Raw genomic sequence first — 14,584 nt, 5'->3', positions numbered from 1 at the left:
GATCTTCAGAGTCTTTTAAAGTCATCTCTCATACTCTCTTTTGCAATTATACCCAAACCAAACTGAAATTGTACTACTTTTCTATAATATCACCCAGAAATACCCCTTTCAGTTTAAAATCTTGATACACACCTGTCTGCTGTACTGCTATCTTTCCGTTCTGGACCTCCTCAGCATGCTACCTTTTCAGGATACTGAAAATATGAAAAGTACCTTTCCTTGTACCAGTATCCCTCAAAATCCTCTATTGGAATTTTACTCTCCTTAGTTGAGCTCAGTCTTTAGTAGGTGTCTTTCTGAATGCATCACTTTGTGTATCTATTTCTACCTTTTCTCATGCCCATTGAAGAGGCATTTTTATAACTCATACAGAGATCAATTGTAATCATGGTGAATCTTTAAGAAGTATTTACATTTAGTGAAAAACAGCTATAAAAATAACAGAAAGTCACAATAGTCCATGTTTAAAAGAAACTATCTTTACTTCATTGTTCAATCTGAGAGGTTGTTCTCTAATCACATTTCCAATTTTTAAATCTGTTTCTGTCCTTGTTATTTTCTTATTTATCAATACAAATTTATTAAAAGACAGAAATAAGAAATGAGAAATCGCATTAGAAGTGAGTTGACTAATTACATGAAATGGGCTTGTGCTTCTTCATTCTTCTGGTTGTCTAATTACCTAATGGTACTAAACTCTAGCTAGATCTAAATATTATGTGAGCTTAGTACTTTAGCAATTAAAAATATTCCAAAATCATCGTAATATTTTTAATAACTCTACGCATAGTTCATATATTCCCCATTCCTTTTAATAAACTTCAAAAACATTTCTGTTAAATTTAAATTATGTTAAATCAATATATGGGTTCATGAATTTTCATTCATTACACAAAATATGACTTCCTTATTTTTTTAAAAATTAAAATGACATACTTTACTACATTATATGGATGTTTCTCAACTTATGATGGGGTTATGTCCCAATAAACCCATTACGAGTTGAAAATATTGTAAATTGAAATGCATATAATACACCTAACCTACTGAACATCATAGCTTAGCCTAGCCTACCCTACCTTAAATGTGCTCAGAACATTTACATTACCTTACAGTTGGCAAAATCATCTAATGCAAAACCTGTTTTATAATAAAGTGTTTGATATCTCATGTATTACATATCACTAGCCCAGTATAATATCAACATTCAAAATTTGAAGTACATTCAAATTTCAATGGTTTTGCATCATCATTTTAAAGAAAAATCATAGATTGAACCATCAAAAGTTGAGGATCATTTGTAATCTAATTTGATTAAACATTGGTATGTAGTCATTTTTTTTTTTGGTTCTAGAGAGGCCAAATAATGACTTCTCATCATATAATTTCCCGTTAGTTGTAAGACTAAGAAAGAAAATGGATAAGGGGATTTTGCCGTTAACTCAAAAAGAGACTATGTGATACATACGGTAGACAGTATTCTTAATTTAATGCTTACAAAGTATGAGGCTGAACCCCAAATTATCTATAATGGCCTGCCATAGATTTTTTAAAAAACCCATTACTAAGTAAATACTCTGTGAACATGGTTATAGTTTTAGCTTGCACAACCTCTTGGTGATAGCAAAATAACAAGTTATACAGTGGTATATAAACAACCTCAAATTTAATCTAAAATGTCTTCTTAAGGCTTTAGGAGAAATTATCTAGCTCCAGTATTTTACTGTTTCTCTTACAAACAATTTTTTCAATGTCCCAAAGCTATGGTTGCTTCTACTGCCAATATTTTAGTGCCCCAGGGGGTAAAGATTTAACTGTCATCCCTGATTGTCTTTCCAATCCCTGTTTTTCACCTTTACACACCTGGAACACATAAGTCACTTCTCCCATGACTAATCTCCCTGTAAAAGGAACTAACAGTTACCAAATAAACACAGCTCAAAATCCCGGCATTAACTTTAATAATTCCTATCTTTAACCAAATTCTATCTCCCTGTAATTTTTCTTAATAATGCCTTTTAATATACTATTTCTCTCTATCCTCATTTCTTCCATTCCTTCATAAGTCAAACTGTACTTTTTACACTAGGGTTGATAAATTACCACATTCCTTACCTTATATCTCCATTCTTGTTTTATCTCCTGATATTTATTTTCCATTTGAAGCTGGTATGACCATTGTTACCCAAATATACTAAACATACAGTCAAGAATTTCTAACTTTCTTGTCTAGTTTTTCTACTTCTGCCATGAAGCCGTCTTGAACTATCTCATTCCTCAGTACTCTGTCTTCTAAAGACAATGGAGTAATTTTTGAAGTGAGGATGATTGAAGGGTGACATGGGGGTAGAAGTCATAATCACATGTATGCATGTTTAATCTTGTTCCTAACACAATTACAACAATTATAATGAAAAAGATCCATTGATCAGAACCATAAATGGTATTCTCAAAAACTCTGGGGTGGAAAAAACAAAAGGCCTAGCATTGCCGTCTTATAATATTTATTGCTTATGTGATACATCAGTATGTGAATGTGGCACATTACAAGTACCAACATGGTACATTACAAATATGTTTGATATTATACTGTTATAAATAGTTTTTTAGGTATATGTCTTTTCTTTAGCAGATTATAAGCTTACTACATAATGTAGCTGTTACATTTTTAGCTCCAGTTCATTCGTTCACCAAATATTTACTGAGTATCTGTTACATGTCATGCATTATTTTAAGTACTGAGGTTAAAATAATGAAGATAGTAGTGAAAGTCTCTGTTCTCATGAAGTTTACATGCTAGTGGGGAGATACAGATAAAAAATTAAATTCAGAAAACCAACACATATCAAGAAGGGATAAGTGCTCTAAAGAAAGATACATCAGGCTAAAGGAAAGAGGAAATGATGGGAATGCAGAGTGCTACTTTATATGGGTTGGTCAAGAAATCCCTATGTGATAAAGTATCCATTGGGCAGAAATCTGAAGAAAGAAAATATTTATACTACGTGGGTACATGTATTATCTCTTCCTGCATAACATATTACTATAAAATTCTGTAGCTCAAAGCAATGAACATTTATTCTCTCACAGCTTCAGTGGGTCAGGAATTCAAGAGTTGCTAAGCTAGGATGGGTCTGGCCCAGGGCTTCTCATAAGGTCATAAGCAAGCTGTGGGTTGAGACTATGGAATTCTAGAGACAGGAAAGAAGATTTAACAAGAAGGGCATACCTACTCCTATTTTTGGTTAGAAAAATTCCAACGATTCTACCTACTATGCTTCTAGAGAATAAACATAAAATTAAAATAACATCTATTTGATCTAATTGGACCATATGACCTTTATGCCCATAAAAGAGGGCAAAAAGATTATTTCAATCTCTGGTTAAATTTCAAGATGGTTTTATTTGGAATTCAAGTAAGCTCTAGGTTAGGATAGTGGTTAGGAAAATCAGAACTATTTGATATATTTAAATGTGTGTAATGAAACAGACTATTCTGCAGGTGGATGAGGATGGCCCCAAATTTTAAAGCTATGTGACCCAAGGAAGACATACAACCCTAACATACATTTGTCTGTTAAGCTGTCAGTGAACTTAGAATATCAGACAATTTTTTTTCCTAATTTAACTGTGGAAAAAATGGTGGTTTTGACTTTATTTCATGACTATATTTTAATTATCAAACTAAATAGGTAGTGCTTAATGTTATGAAATGCAAATTAGATGTTCTCCATAAATCAAAGTGACCCTAGAATGGGTAGCTTCCTGCAGCTCAAAATTGGTAGCGTTTCTATTTGGAAAATGCTGAAATACAATACATATTCATTTATTAACTTTACAATGAACAGCCTCACCACAGAGAAACTGTGTTTTTACAGTATGCTGTTGTTATTTTCATTCTTTGAAAACACAGCTACATTGGGTCAATCTTTTAATAAATGGGACGTTCTATGCATTATAATTTGTAATTGTATTTCCCCAGGTTAGAATTTTAATTCATTTTTGAACAAACCTTTTAGAAAAAAAGAAAACAAATTATGTATTCTAGGGAATTGATTCTAAATGTAGACAATATTCATTTTGAATACAGTGATGATTGTCAAGTGATGACAGTTGTAAGGATAGATCTCAAAAAGTTGGTAAGGAGATTCAAAGTTCTACTTAAGTCAGGCAACAATGTTCAGTTTTTAGAAGGATTATAAAATCAAAAATTAATTTTGTCAAAGAACCATACTTGCCAGCACTGCATTGCACATGTTCTACATTAGCATAGGGAGGCAGTAATGGGTAACAGAAGGACAACGTGGTTGGTGAAACTTAGTGCTGCATTTTGCAGAATGGAATTTTTCACTGTGGTCATTACTTCTTATGTAAACACCATGATCTCTTAGAGATTAAAACTTGGTGAAAATATTGGTGAGGTAGACAAAATTTACGAAATAACCCCTCTTTTCATAGAGAGACCATTACTTTTTTGATTTGGGTAGCAATACTAAAGTATTTGTTATCACTTAATAACCTCAAAAAACAAAACCTTGAATTCTGAGATGTCTTTTTGCTCTGCTATCACTTCAAATATAAAAGCTACCATCTTCTCTCACCTAAAGTCTCCACTTAAACTCTCTTCCCACAAAGCTTTTCACATTCTACTGATCTGAAACCTTATGTAGGAGGCACAGCCTTTCCTGCATTTCCATTGCTACTTTCTTGATACGGCCCATTAGCAGTTCTCACAGGGACTACTCCAGCCTTCTGGATTATCCCCAGTCCATTCTCTATGTTTCTATCAGAGTGCGCTTTCTAAAAATGTAAAACTGTCCATGGTCATTTCTGCTTACGGTCCTTCTGTGCCTAGCTTCAGTTTTGGGGCTGGCACTAAACAGCCTCTCCCTTTGCTCCCTGTTCACCTCTCCAGCTTCAGCTGCTGTCAATTCTCCCACAGACCCTTCACTCTCAATGACCTAAGCTATTTGCAATTCGTAAATGCATCAAGTGACCCTTGGCCATGCTCATTTCTTCCTCTCCTCACAAATTCAGCTCTAGCACCACATTTTCTAGCTCCTATGATTGCACTTACCATACATCATTGTTACCAGTCATTAATTTAGGATTCTACCACTCACATGGGTGCACATACTATTCGCCGTAAGATTTCTATTTCAAGTATGCAGCTCAGCTCCTGGCACATATGGAATGCTATTAAATCAACAAATTTATAGAAACCATTGCCGATTTCAGCTTTCCTAATAAAACTAACTCTGTATACCAAGATTTCCTAGTTGCTATGTCAGAGGATTGTAGAACTGGAGTTTGTTTGATATTAGGAAGACCAAGCAGAAGGAATACATATTTCCACTGGAGGTAGGATGAATAGATGGTGAAATGCAAAATGGCAGAGGCTAGTAATGCTATAATTAGGGAAGGACAGTATTTAGGTTCTATGACAGCCAGTAAGCTAACTCCTGGATGCTCTCAGAAGATTTAGTTGCGTAATATGTAGTTCTGGTTTATTTGGGAAGGCAACAGGGGTGGCAGGGGGAAGGGTCACAGAGTAGAATAGCATCGAGCATTAGCAGAGAAGAAATTTTGATAGACTGACATAAACAAAGAAAAAATTGACTGGAAAGTAAAATTGCTTCAAGTACATTAGAAGTGAGTGATGGGAATCCAATCAAAGATTTGAGATACCAGACCATAAATTCAATGGTAGGAAAATTGATTATATCAAATTGAATCCTCATTTTCAAAAAATTAAGGCACTGGATTAGATAAGCCTCACGATAAGGTTACAGTTGCTGGTAGGGAGACTGAAAGTAGGAATGTGGTCAGAGGAAAGGAAGACAGCACTACCTGACTGAAGGATTCAGAGGGTAAAGGAAGCAGGGCTCATCTGAAGTCAGATTACTTGACTAGACCTGTCTGGTCCCATCACCTGGCACCCACCTGTGGGTGAACTGGGCAAGTCATTACAAAAACTAAAGATGGACTTGGTGGGATTAGCATATCAGTTAGAAAGCAGATTTTATTTTCCTGGTGGTAAAATTCACTTCAAAAAAATCTGTTATTTGTTTATATTTGATTAAATTACTACTTCTTGTAATATTCCAGGATTTAAATTTATTTTTCTGAGCACTAATCTCCAACAATGTATAATTTGAAGTTCTCAGCCACTGGCTCAATTCCAGAAAATTTCAAAAATCTTGCCAACAAATACAAAGAGGAGTGTTTCTAATTGGTCATTAGAAATTATATAAAGGTAATAAAGTAAAAGACTTTAAATTTACAAACATGTATCAATAACATATTGAGTTCACAAAATTCTTGAACATGAGTTATGAGCAAAGGATTTACAAGGCTGCAGTCACATCTGATAGTCTATGACAAACCTGGGCAAAGATTCTGTGTTTTGCTGTGGTCATTTTATTTTTGATTTACAATACCTTGCACAGTGACTGGCATAATAAATTATCATCAATGTTTGTGAAAAAAATTGATTAAATGAATAAATAGTTAATGTAAGTTACACTATATCGTACAGTTATGCAAAAATAATGAAAAATATGCTGTGTTTGCAACTTACGCAAAACAAAGTTGAATTCACCCAAATATCTAACTTTTAAAAGATAAATGCAAATAGCTGGTAGCTGATTTAAACACCAGTAACAGAACTGAACACCTAAAAAGTAAATTTTGTCCCAGGTAAGAACATGTGAATGACCCTGATTACTTGTCAATAGAAAAAGATAAGTGCAGGCATTTTCTCTTTCTACTTTGGATCAGCAATCAGATTCACTCACAGATTACTGATTCATGAATAGCACTATATACTTACTTTGAATTTTCAAGTAGCCAGTGTTTCATAAGTGTTTATATTACAAGTACACCCTCAGCCATCTCTTTTTCTCTGGTATAGTGTTCTCATGATTTTTAGCCAGATAAGACCCAAGAGTTTCCTTTATGACTTGTATTATTTTATCAATACATTATTTTAAATTAAGAAAAAATATTTATTCATTTCCAGCGACATAGGATTGTTTTTAGTTATTTGAATGGCTAATATGTGCTCATGAAGTCAAATGTATACCTTTTACACAAAGAACAAAGATTAGTTTTATTTTCAAGTAAATGTGCAAATGACTTGATCTAAACCAATTATGAAGTGCCTACATGGATTTCTGTGCCTTTATTTATTTCTCATTAGAAGTTTGATAATGAAATGTCCACAAAATCACATGTTTCTAATGGAAACTTGTTTAAGTTTTGGATATTCATCTAATCACAAATGTGCAGAAATTAAAATGGTTGAAACAATTTGACTCAGTTCCTAAAAAGCACATGGCTCACAATTTTCTGAAAGATGGGGATGTTAGATAATATGAGTCTTTACTGTTGAAAAGATAAAGAAAATGGCAAACTAAACATTCAGTTTACTATGGAATGCTTGATAAGGAACAATTCAGGAATTAAAAGGTCCCATAGGCTTCATGTGTTATAACTATTTTGCTTTTATTTCCTCAAAGCTTCTTATTTTTCAATCATTCATATGAAATTATTCATAACTGATTTACTGCATTGGACAGGAGTTATTTTCTCATCCTATTTCTGACAAATATCTTCAAAGCTCTTACAACACAGATACCAAGAGAGGAAGTGAAATGAAATGGGACTAGACGGGGGAAAAAGGGCAATGCTCTTAAGTCAAACTGCACAGAGAGGTGAATGGTTCAGTGCATGAATATCTCAAAAATGCCCTTAGAATTTTGCTCTTAACTACAGGTCTATCAGCAGGCTTTGTCCAAATGAAAAACTAACAAACCAAAGCAAACCAAACTAAACAAAAATAAAACTTTCTGACAGAAATTCTCCAATGAATGTCTCTTAGAAATGAGCCACTTTATTAGCTGCTAAGCAACCTTGAGAAAACATTTCTCCCTCTGGCTCCTTTTTCTTTAACTCTTACAGAAAAAGAAAAATCCCTCCCCACCCCGCCTAGTTTCTTATATCTCAGTTTGTTACCTGTGTTTCAATTACCTACAGTCAAACTCATCCAAAGATAGGTAAGTACAATACGATATTTTGAGAGAGAGAGAACACAATCACCTAACTTTTATTATATAGTTGTTTTATATTATTATTATTGGTTGTTGTGAATCTCTTATTGTGTCGAATTTATAAATTAAATTTTATCACAGGTTTGCACATATAGAAGAAAACATAGTACAGTCTGTATAGGGTTTGTTATTTTCTCTGGTTTTAGGCATACTTGGGCATCTTGCGATGTATATACCTGTGGATAAGGCAGAACTATTGCAGTTTTCTCCTCTTACCTGATAGGAGCACCTTTGGCTTGTGCTGGTCTCAACAATACAGTTATTGTGGTGGCAGTTTCATTGAGAGAGGCATCAACTCCTTCATAGTCAGGTAAAGTTGGAGCTGATGAGTGATGAAGAGACAAAAAAAAAGGTTCAATTAATTTACAGTAATATATTATAGGTCAGAATGAAGAGACGATCTTAAGTTAGGAAAAAAAAAAAACAATTCACCTAATTATCTATAATGTATCTTGTTTTATAGCGTAACATCTCCAAATAAATTTCAACTCTGGGAACTAAAACATCAAAAGGTAGAAAATCAAGATTTGTTGTGGAAATTTAAATAATAATCTGGCAATTTATGACACACATTCCAAATATTTTGTGAAGATGCTCTCCTTTTAGTTTCCTGAGACCTTCAAGTGAGTAATGATGGGAGGGAGGGAAGGTAGTAACCAAGAAGACTCGGCAGCAGTGATTATGGAGTCACATAATGGAGATCAGGAGCTATGAACAGCAGGAGCTGAGGTCAAGGGCTGCCTGGTGAAACAGTGTCATTTATGATCTTATAGTGTAGAAAGACCCAGTATTCTTATCCTAATGTTTTTCACAACTCTGGTCACAAGAGAAACATATCAAGAAGGGTGGTGAATGAGAATGGAAATCTCAGTTTTTGTTCATCGGAGATATTAGGTGCCAGATTCTTGAAAAGAATAAATTTATAAATTTTTACAATATTTGATAATGCTTAATTGGGGACTGGGATCTTGAGGGAGAGAGTTACTTCAAATAGCTTTGGATGGCTTCCATGTAGAAAGCTGTTTAAGGAGTATATACTCAATGAAATGTATGCATTATCTCTATCCATTCGTTGAACATTTACTGAATACATACTATGTGCCAAGTTTTATGAGAAATGCTATGAATATAAAGACAAAGCATGTCTCTGATATTTACAGAATTAAAAGTAGGAATTCACATTTTATGAAAAGAGTCTTAAAACCAAAAAATTATAGCAAAATGTTAGGGGCCAAAAGTGGAAGACCATTTGCCAAAACAGTGGTTCTCAAACTTGTAAGATCAGAAGCACCTAGAGGGCTTCCTAACACACAGATTATAGCCCGTCTCTCCTAGAGTTTCTGATTCAGTATTTCTGGGGAGGGACCTGGCAATGTTTGTTTATAGACACTTCTCAGGTGATGTTGATGATGATGGTCTGGGGGTGGGGGGTCACACTTTTTACATTAGTATTGGCAGTGGGATGATGAAACCAGAAGGCTCAGGGTGTCTAATGATGTTTAAGCCAAATATTAAAAAGAAGGGTGAAAACTCATCAGGAAGAGAAAGGATGAACTAAAATTCTGAGAGAGGAAACAGAATAGCTGAAGATTACAAAATATGAAAGGGCATGGTATGTTTAAACAGCTATAAGCTGTTGGCTGTGCTGGGAACTTTGGGTTCATGGGGAGAAGTGGAGGATGGGAGGAGTCATGCAAAGAAGGACCCTGAATGCCAACACCGAGTGGATCATTAGACTTCGTCCCGCTGATTATAAGATACAAGACTGTGAAAATATTTAAGAAGGAAATATCTGTGGATTAAAGATAGATATAGAAATACAGTGAAGATGGATACGTCTGAAGGTAGGGATACCACTTAGAAAGATATTTCAATAATCTGTTTAAAATACTGTCCAGATGGAAGAAAACGAGCAGTGACATTAGAAAGAGATTGATTATTATCTGACAGTTTTTTTAGGAAGCAAAACCAACAAATATTAATTTAATACATGCACAATATGTAGTATGTATGTGTGTATATATGTGTATGTGAATGTATGTGTGTATATCAATAATTCCCCCAACCACTATGCCTCCAATAACTTGATTTCACTGTCATTTAAATTACTTTTTTAAAAATACTGAGCAATGTAATTACTGGACTCAGGGAATAAATTTAACAATAAATTATCTGAAACATTCAAGTAATGCTGAGAATCACACTAACCATAAATTTTATTAATCTTAATGTGATTAATAATTGTTCTCAACATAACGTGATTGCAACCAAGTTTTTAAAGTACAATCAAGTACTTATTGCACTTAGGTTAATACAAGTGAAACTGAAGTTGAATAATTAAATGAAAAAACTAGATGGATGTTCTGGTCCTTTTTATAAACTTTATGTTCCAGACAAACACAGTATCTGAGCCTTGAGAGACATACATACACACACACAAACACATTCATGGTTCTCAAAAATTTACATTTATTCTCAGTTTTATAAGTTTATGCAAATTTTGTAGCTGTCTCTCTTGAAAGATCTTACTCAATTATAGCACTACTGCTAATTCCAGAGGGTAGAAAACCTATCTCAGTACATCGTAACATCACCAAGTCCTATTTTCTGGTAAAGTGATTCAATACACACTTTAAATTCATGATTTGTAATTGTTCTCAGGAAAGAAAATTGCAATTTTAAAACATTATTATTTTATAATATAATGGATGATATTTTAAATGTTTTTTATTGGAATATTAAGAAAACAAAATGTTCTTCCAAGGAATTATAACTCATAATGGAATAGCTAATTTTATTCATGATATAAATTTTTTAAGTTTGTATTATATTCAACACATCTGCAAATAACATTTTAGACTCAAAATAATTTGGAAAGTCCATGTCTTCTTTTTGATGCAAATGGTATAGATTAAAAAAATTAAAGACATATTTTATGGGTATTAATGATGTATCATTAATATTTGCCATGTAGAACTATAATAAAAATGAACATAAATGAACAAAAAGAATTTACAAAGTCAAAAATTTGTGCTTTTCTACATTGTGTGGCTGACCTTTAAATAATTTATTTCTCAAATTTAACTCTTCAGTTACATATACAATATGTATTTATTTTAATAATCTTAAATCAGAAAAAACATTATATAAGCTTTAGTAGATTTAGGCCATATTACAAAGTTAATTCCTTGCAAGAATTTAATCAGGTTTAACTGATGATCGGACTGAAGGAGAAATAAGCTCTGTAAACAATCTAGTCAAATACAAACTATGCAACTGTGAATACAATAGAATGTAAAGTTTAATTTGTTTATCAACCTAAAATTCTCCTGTATGTTCCCATTCTGAAACTTACATGTATTTATGTAAGATTTCTACGTGTGAAAGAAAAGCCCATATTTGTTTAAAATTATCATAGTGTCAGGGAAAATGAAACAGAAACAAGGTATATAGTACTATAATGCTAGAGAAAGGATCTCTACCATTTCTTTGATAACATTCATTTAGAGTAAAGGTCTGACACCATAATAATTATCAACTCCTCAAAAGTATCATAAGATCTATTAGGATTTATAATGAATTTTAAAAGATTTTTAATACAGATTTAGCATAATTTTTTTAAGACCACTGTCAATCAAAAGTGACTATTTCAGATGCGTTTCGGTTTGGACACATAATTTATATTCAAATAATTCTTTCCAGTGCTTTCAATTATGCATAACTATATTAAAGGTTTGACAAGCAAGATGGACTACACTTGGTTTGTATGTGATTCTCCAGGATGTGCCATTACAAACCAATGCCATAATCAATTCTATTTGTAATTTATTCATTTGCATACCTGAGATATTGGTGGTGACATTGATGGCTGTGGCTGGTCCAAAGCCTTTGACTGTGCTGGCTCTTATGAAAAACTGGTACGTGGTTCCAGGGTGGAGATGCATAAAGACATGATGTGTACTGTTCCATAAATTTGATACAGTCTGGGGAGGTCCAGCCACTGGAACTGCAGGATCAAACGATCTTATACTGCTATAGCTGATCTGTTTTAAGAAATACGTGTATTACCGATCTGGTATCCATCATAAGAAATTGTAAATAAACTCTTTATAAATAAGGCAGTATGCAAGGGCACCCATGTGGAGTCAATGGTAATTTTTTCTTTTCTTTCTCATGTTGATATTGTTATTTCTGTCATGCTGAAGTTCTATCTATATATCAATCAATCGTCTACCTATCTACAGATACACCTGGAGTTATATCTGACCAAACCAATATACACCTATTTTCTTCCACCAAAAAAAACCACAATAAGTTATACGTACATAAAAAATCTTATAGCTATATACTTGAATGCATATGAAACACAGAAAGTGTTCAACAAATTTTTATTATTAATACATTCTATACTTTGTTCAAGTTATATAACAAATTTCATGTAAATAGTACTCAAATATGCGAACACAGTTGCAAAATATAACTTTGCACTAGTGATTCTCATTTCCATAATTCACTCTGTAGCCATTAGAAATTTAAGCATTTATGCTCTAATCAACGCTATGTAGGAACAGAACTACACATTTGTGTAATTTAAATGATTCTTTCATTTCTTCTTTTTTAGTTTCTCATATTTGAAAAGATAATGATTTATATTCACAGCTGAAATGAAGCTCTGGAAAAGTCAGCTTTAATATCTATTTTGCTTTTTGGAGATTATTCCTTACTTTGAAACAAGTGAAATTCAATGGCTTCTCCTAAATCACAATATGATAGGAGTTTCTTAATTTTATAAAAAGAAAAATGAGGGTTTTTTAATATGTGATTATTTATTACTATAACCATCATATCTGATAATGACTATCCTGCTTCCCTAAATCAACAAAACAGCAACAAAAAACATGCATTTTTTAAGAATTTGAAAATTCTAGATGCCATACAAAATATTTATTTATTTTGATGCTTAATTTTGGAATCAAAGAATTTGTAAATTAAAACAAAGGAGAATAATGATTTTAATCCCCTAATCCTCATTTACGTCTTTTCCATATTTCCCTCTAACTTTTCCTTTCTTTCTCCCTTTTATTCCTTCAATTCACATTTCAATTAACTTCCTTGTTCTCCCAATACCTCATACTGAGTGATGATTCCATTTGGATCCAAAGGTTCTTTCCAGTTCAAGAAGATCTTATTTTCAAAGGATGTTCCTTGAAGAGATTTTACCGGTACGGGGCCAGGCACTACAAAACACATGAATTTTTTGTTATGAAAATGCTTACATGAGAAACAGAAAAAGTAAATCAAATAAGCTAGATAAACAGGATTAAAAATAATTATAAAGAAAAATAAATTAAAATGTGTCCTTAGAAACAAAATAAACTATATGACTAGTTCTCTGATTTTACTTTGATATATGGGAATTTAAAGCAAATCTATAAGGTTCTGATGCAGAAAATGTAGAAATGCAAAGTTATTTTTATTCAAAAGAATATTCTATCACCTTAGAGAGCTGCATAAATTATGTAGTCTAATTTTCTCTGTTGTATACCTCTAATGACATGAAGATCTTATTTGTAATTTGTTTCAAGAACAGAGCTGTATTTCCCTGAAAGATTTTTTTGAAAATTATGTGAATGCCCCAAAGAATCTCCATGAACAAAGTTGATAAAATAAAAAACTATGATAAAATTAGCACTCTTTGGTCTGGAAAGCCGAATCACATAGCAATGAATTGAAATGTCCATTAATAGCCAACCTTACTTTTATAGCTATACTTATTAAATGTTCTACAATTTTAAAAAGGCAGTGTTGATTATTACCGTATTTAAAGAGTTATTACAGATTGATAGGTTCAAACGTCACTGCTTTAGCCTTTTAAAGGAAACTCACTTTTTCAAAGCTAAGAATTAACTAGTTTATAATGTCAGACTTGTTTAGAACTCAACAATCTGCACAACTACTTTTGAAGTGTCCCCAGCTATGACCATATTTGCAGAACCTTCGCTTCAGTCCTTATTTGCAAATGTCATATAACTGGCCATACCCAATGGCAACACTGAATGATGCACCAGCATCTATTGACAAAATACTAGATAAAAAATTATTTGTTATCATGTTGTTTTCTTTTATATATTTTATTTAAATACTTAGCTGCTATTTATTCACATGAATATCCCATTTCTAGTTCTGATGTTTTAAAATATATACTATCTATCCTACTTGGCTCAAAAATTTGTTTCTTTTTGAAAATGTCAACTGAATGTTGGGCAAGCAAAGCATACTTTTTAATTAATATTTTCCCTTAATCTAACGTTTCAGTGAACTTCACACATGACATTATCTAGAAATGTGGTTTCAAAGTATATAGCAATTTTGTGAGGATTGAAATAAATTAAAAATCACTGGATCAAGGGAAATACATTGCATTGTGGCTAGGAGCATCAAGAAATTCTGAATGATATATCATGAGAGCAGGA

General features: G+C 32.7%; 1 protein-coding gene across 12 annotated transcripts in view; it reads right to left on the bottom strand.

Moving 5' to 3' along the window:
• The window catches only part of PTPRK (protein tyrosine phosphatase receptor type K), a 566,799-nt gene that overhangs the window by 110,063 nt on the left and 442,152 nt on the right, over window positions 1–14,584 (bottom strand). For all 12 annotated transcript variants that reach the window (XM_050788294.1, XM_050788297.1, XM_050788302.1 and 9 more), the window contains exons 9-11: window positions 13,239–13,348; window positions 11,953–12,154; window positions 8,328–8,433 (exon numbers count right to left, since the gene is read on the bottom strand). In XM_050788294.1, the coding sequence (XP_050644251.1) occupies window positions 8,328–8,433; window positions 11,953–12,154; window positions 13,239–13,348 (418 nt within the window). The remainder of the gene's footprint in view (window positions 1–8,327; window positions 8,434–11,952; window positions 12,155–13,238; window positions 13,349–14,584) is intronic.

Source organism: Macaca thibetana, chromosome 4 (assembly GCF_024542745.1).
Source record: "Macaca thibetana thibetana isolate TM-01 chromosome 4, ASM2454274v1, whole genome shotgun sequence".
In the NCBI taxonomy this organism is placed as follows: domain Eukaryota; kingdom Metazoa; phylum Chordata; class Mammalia; order Primates; family Cercopithecidae; genus Macaca; species Macaca thibetana.
Note: the sequence above shows the minus strand (reverse complement) of the source record. Positions and strands in the feature narration are given on the sequence as shown.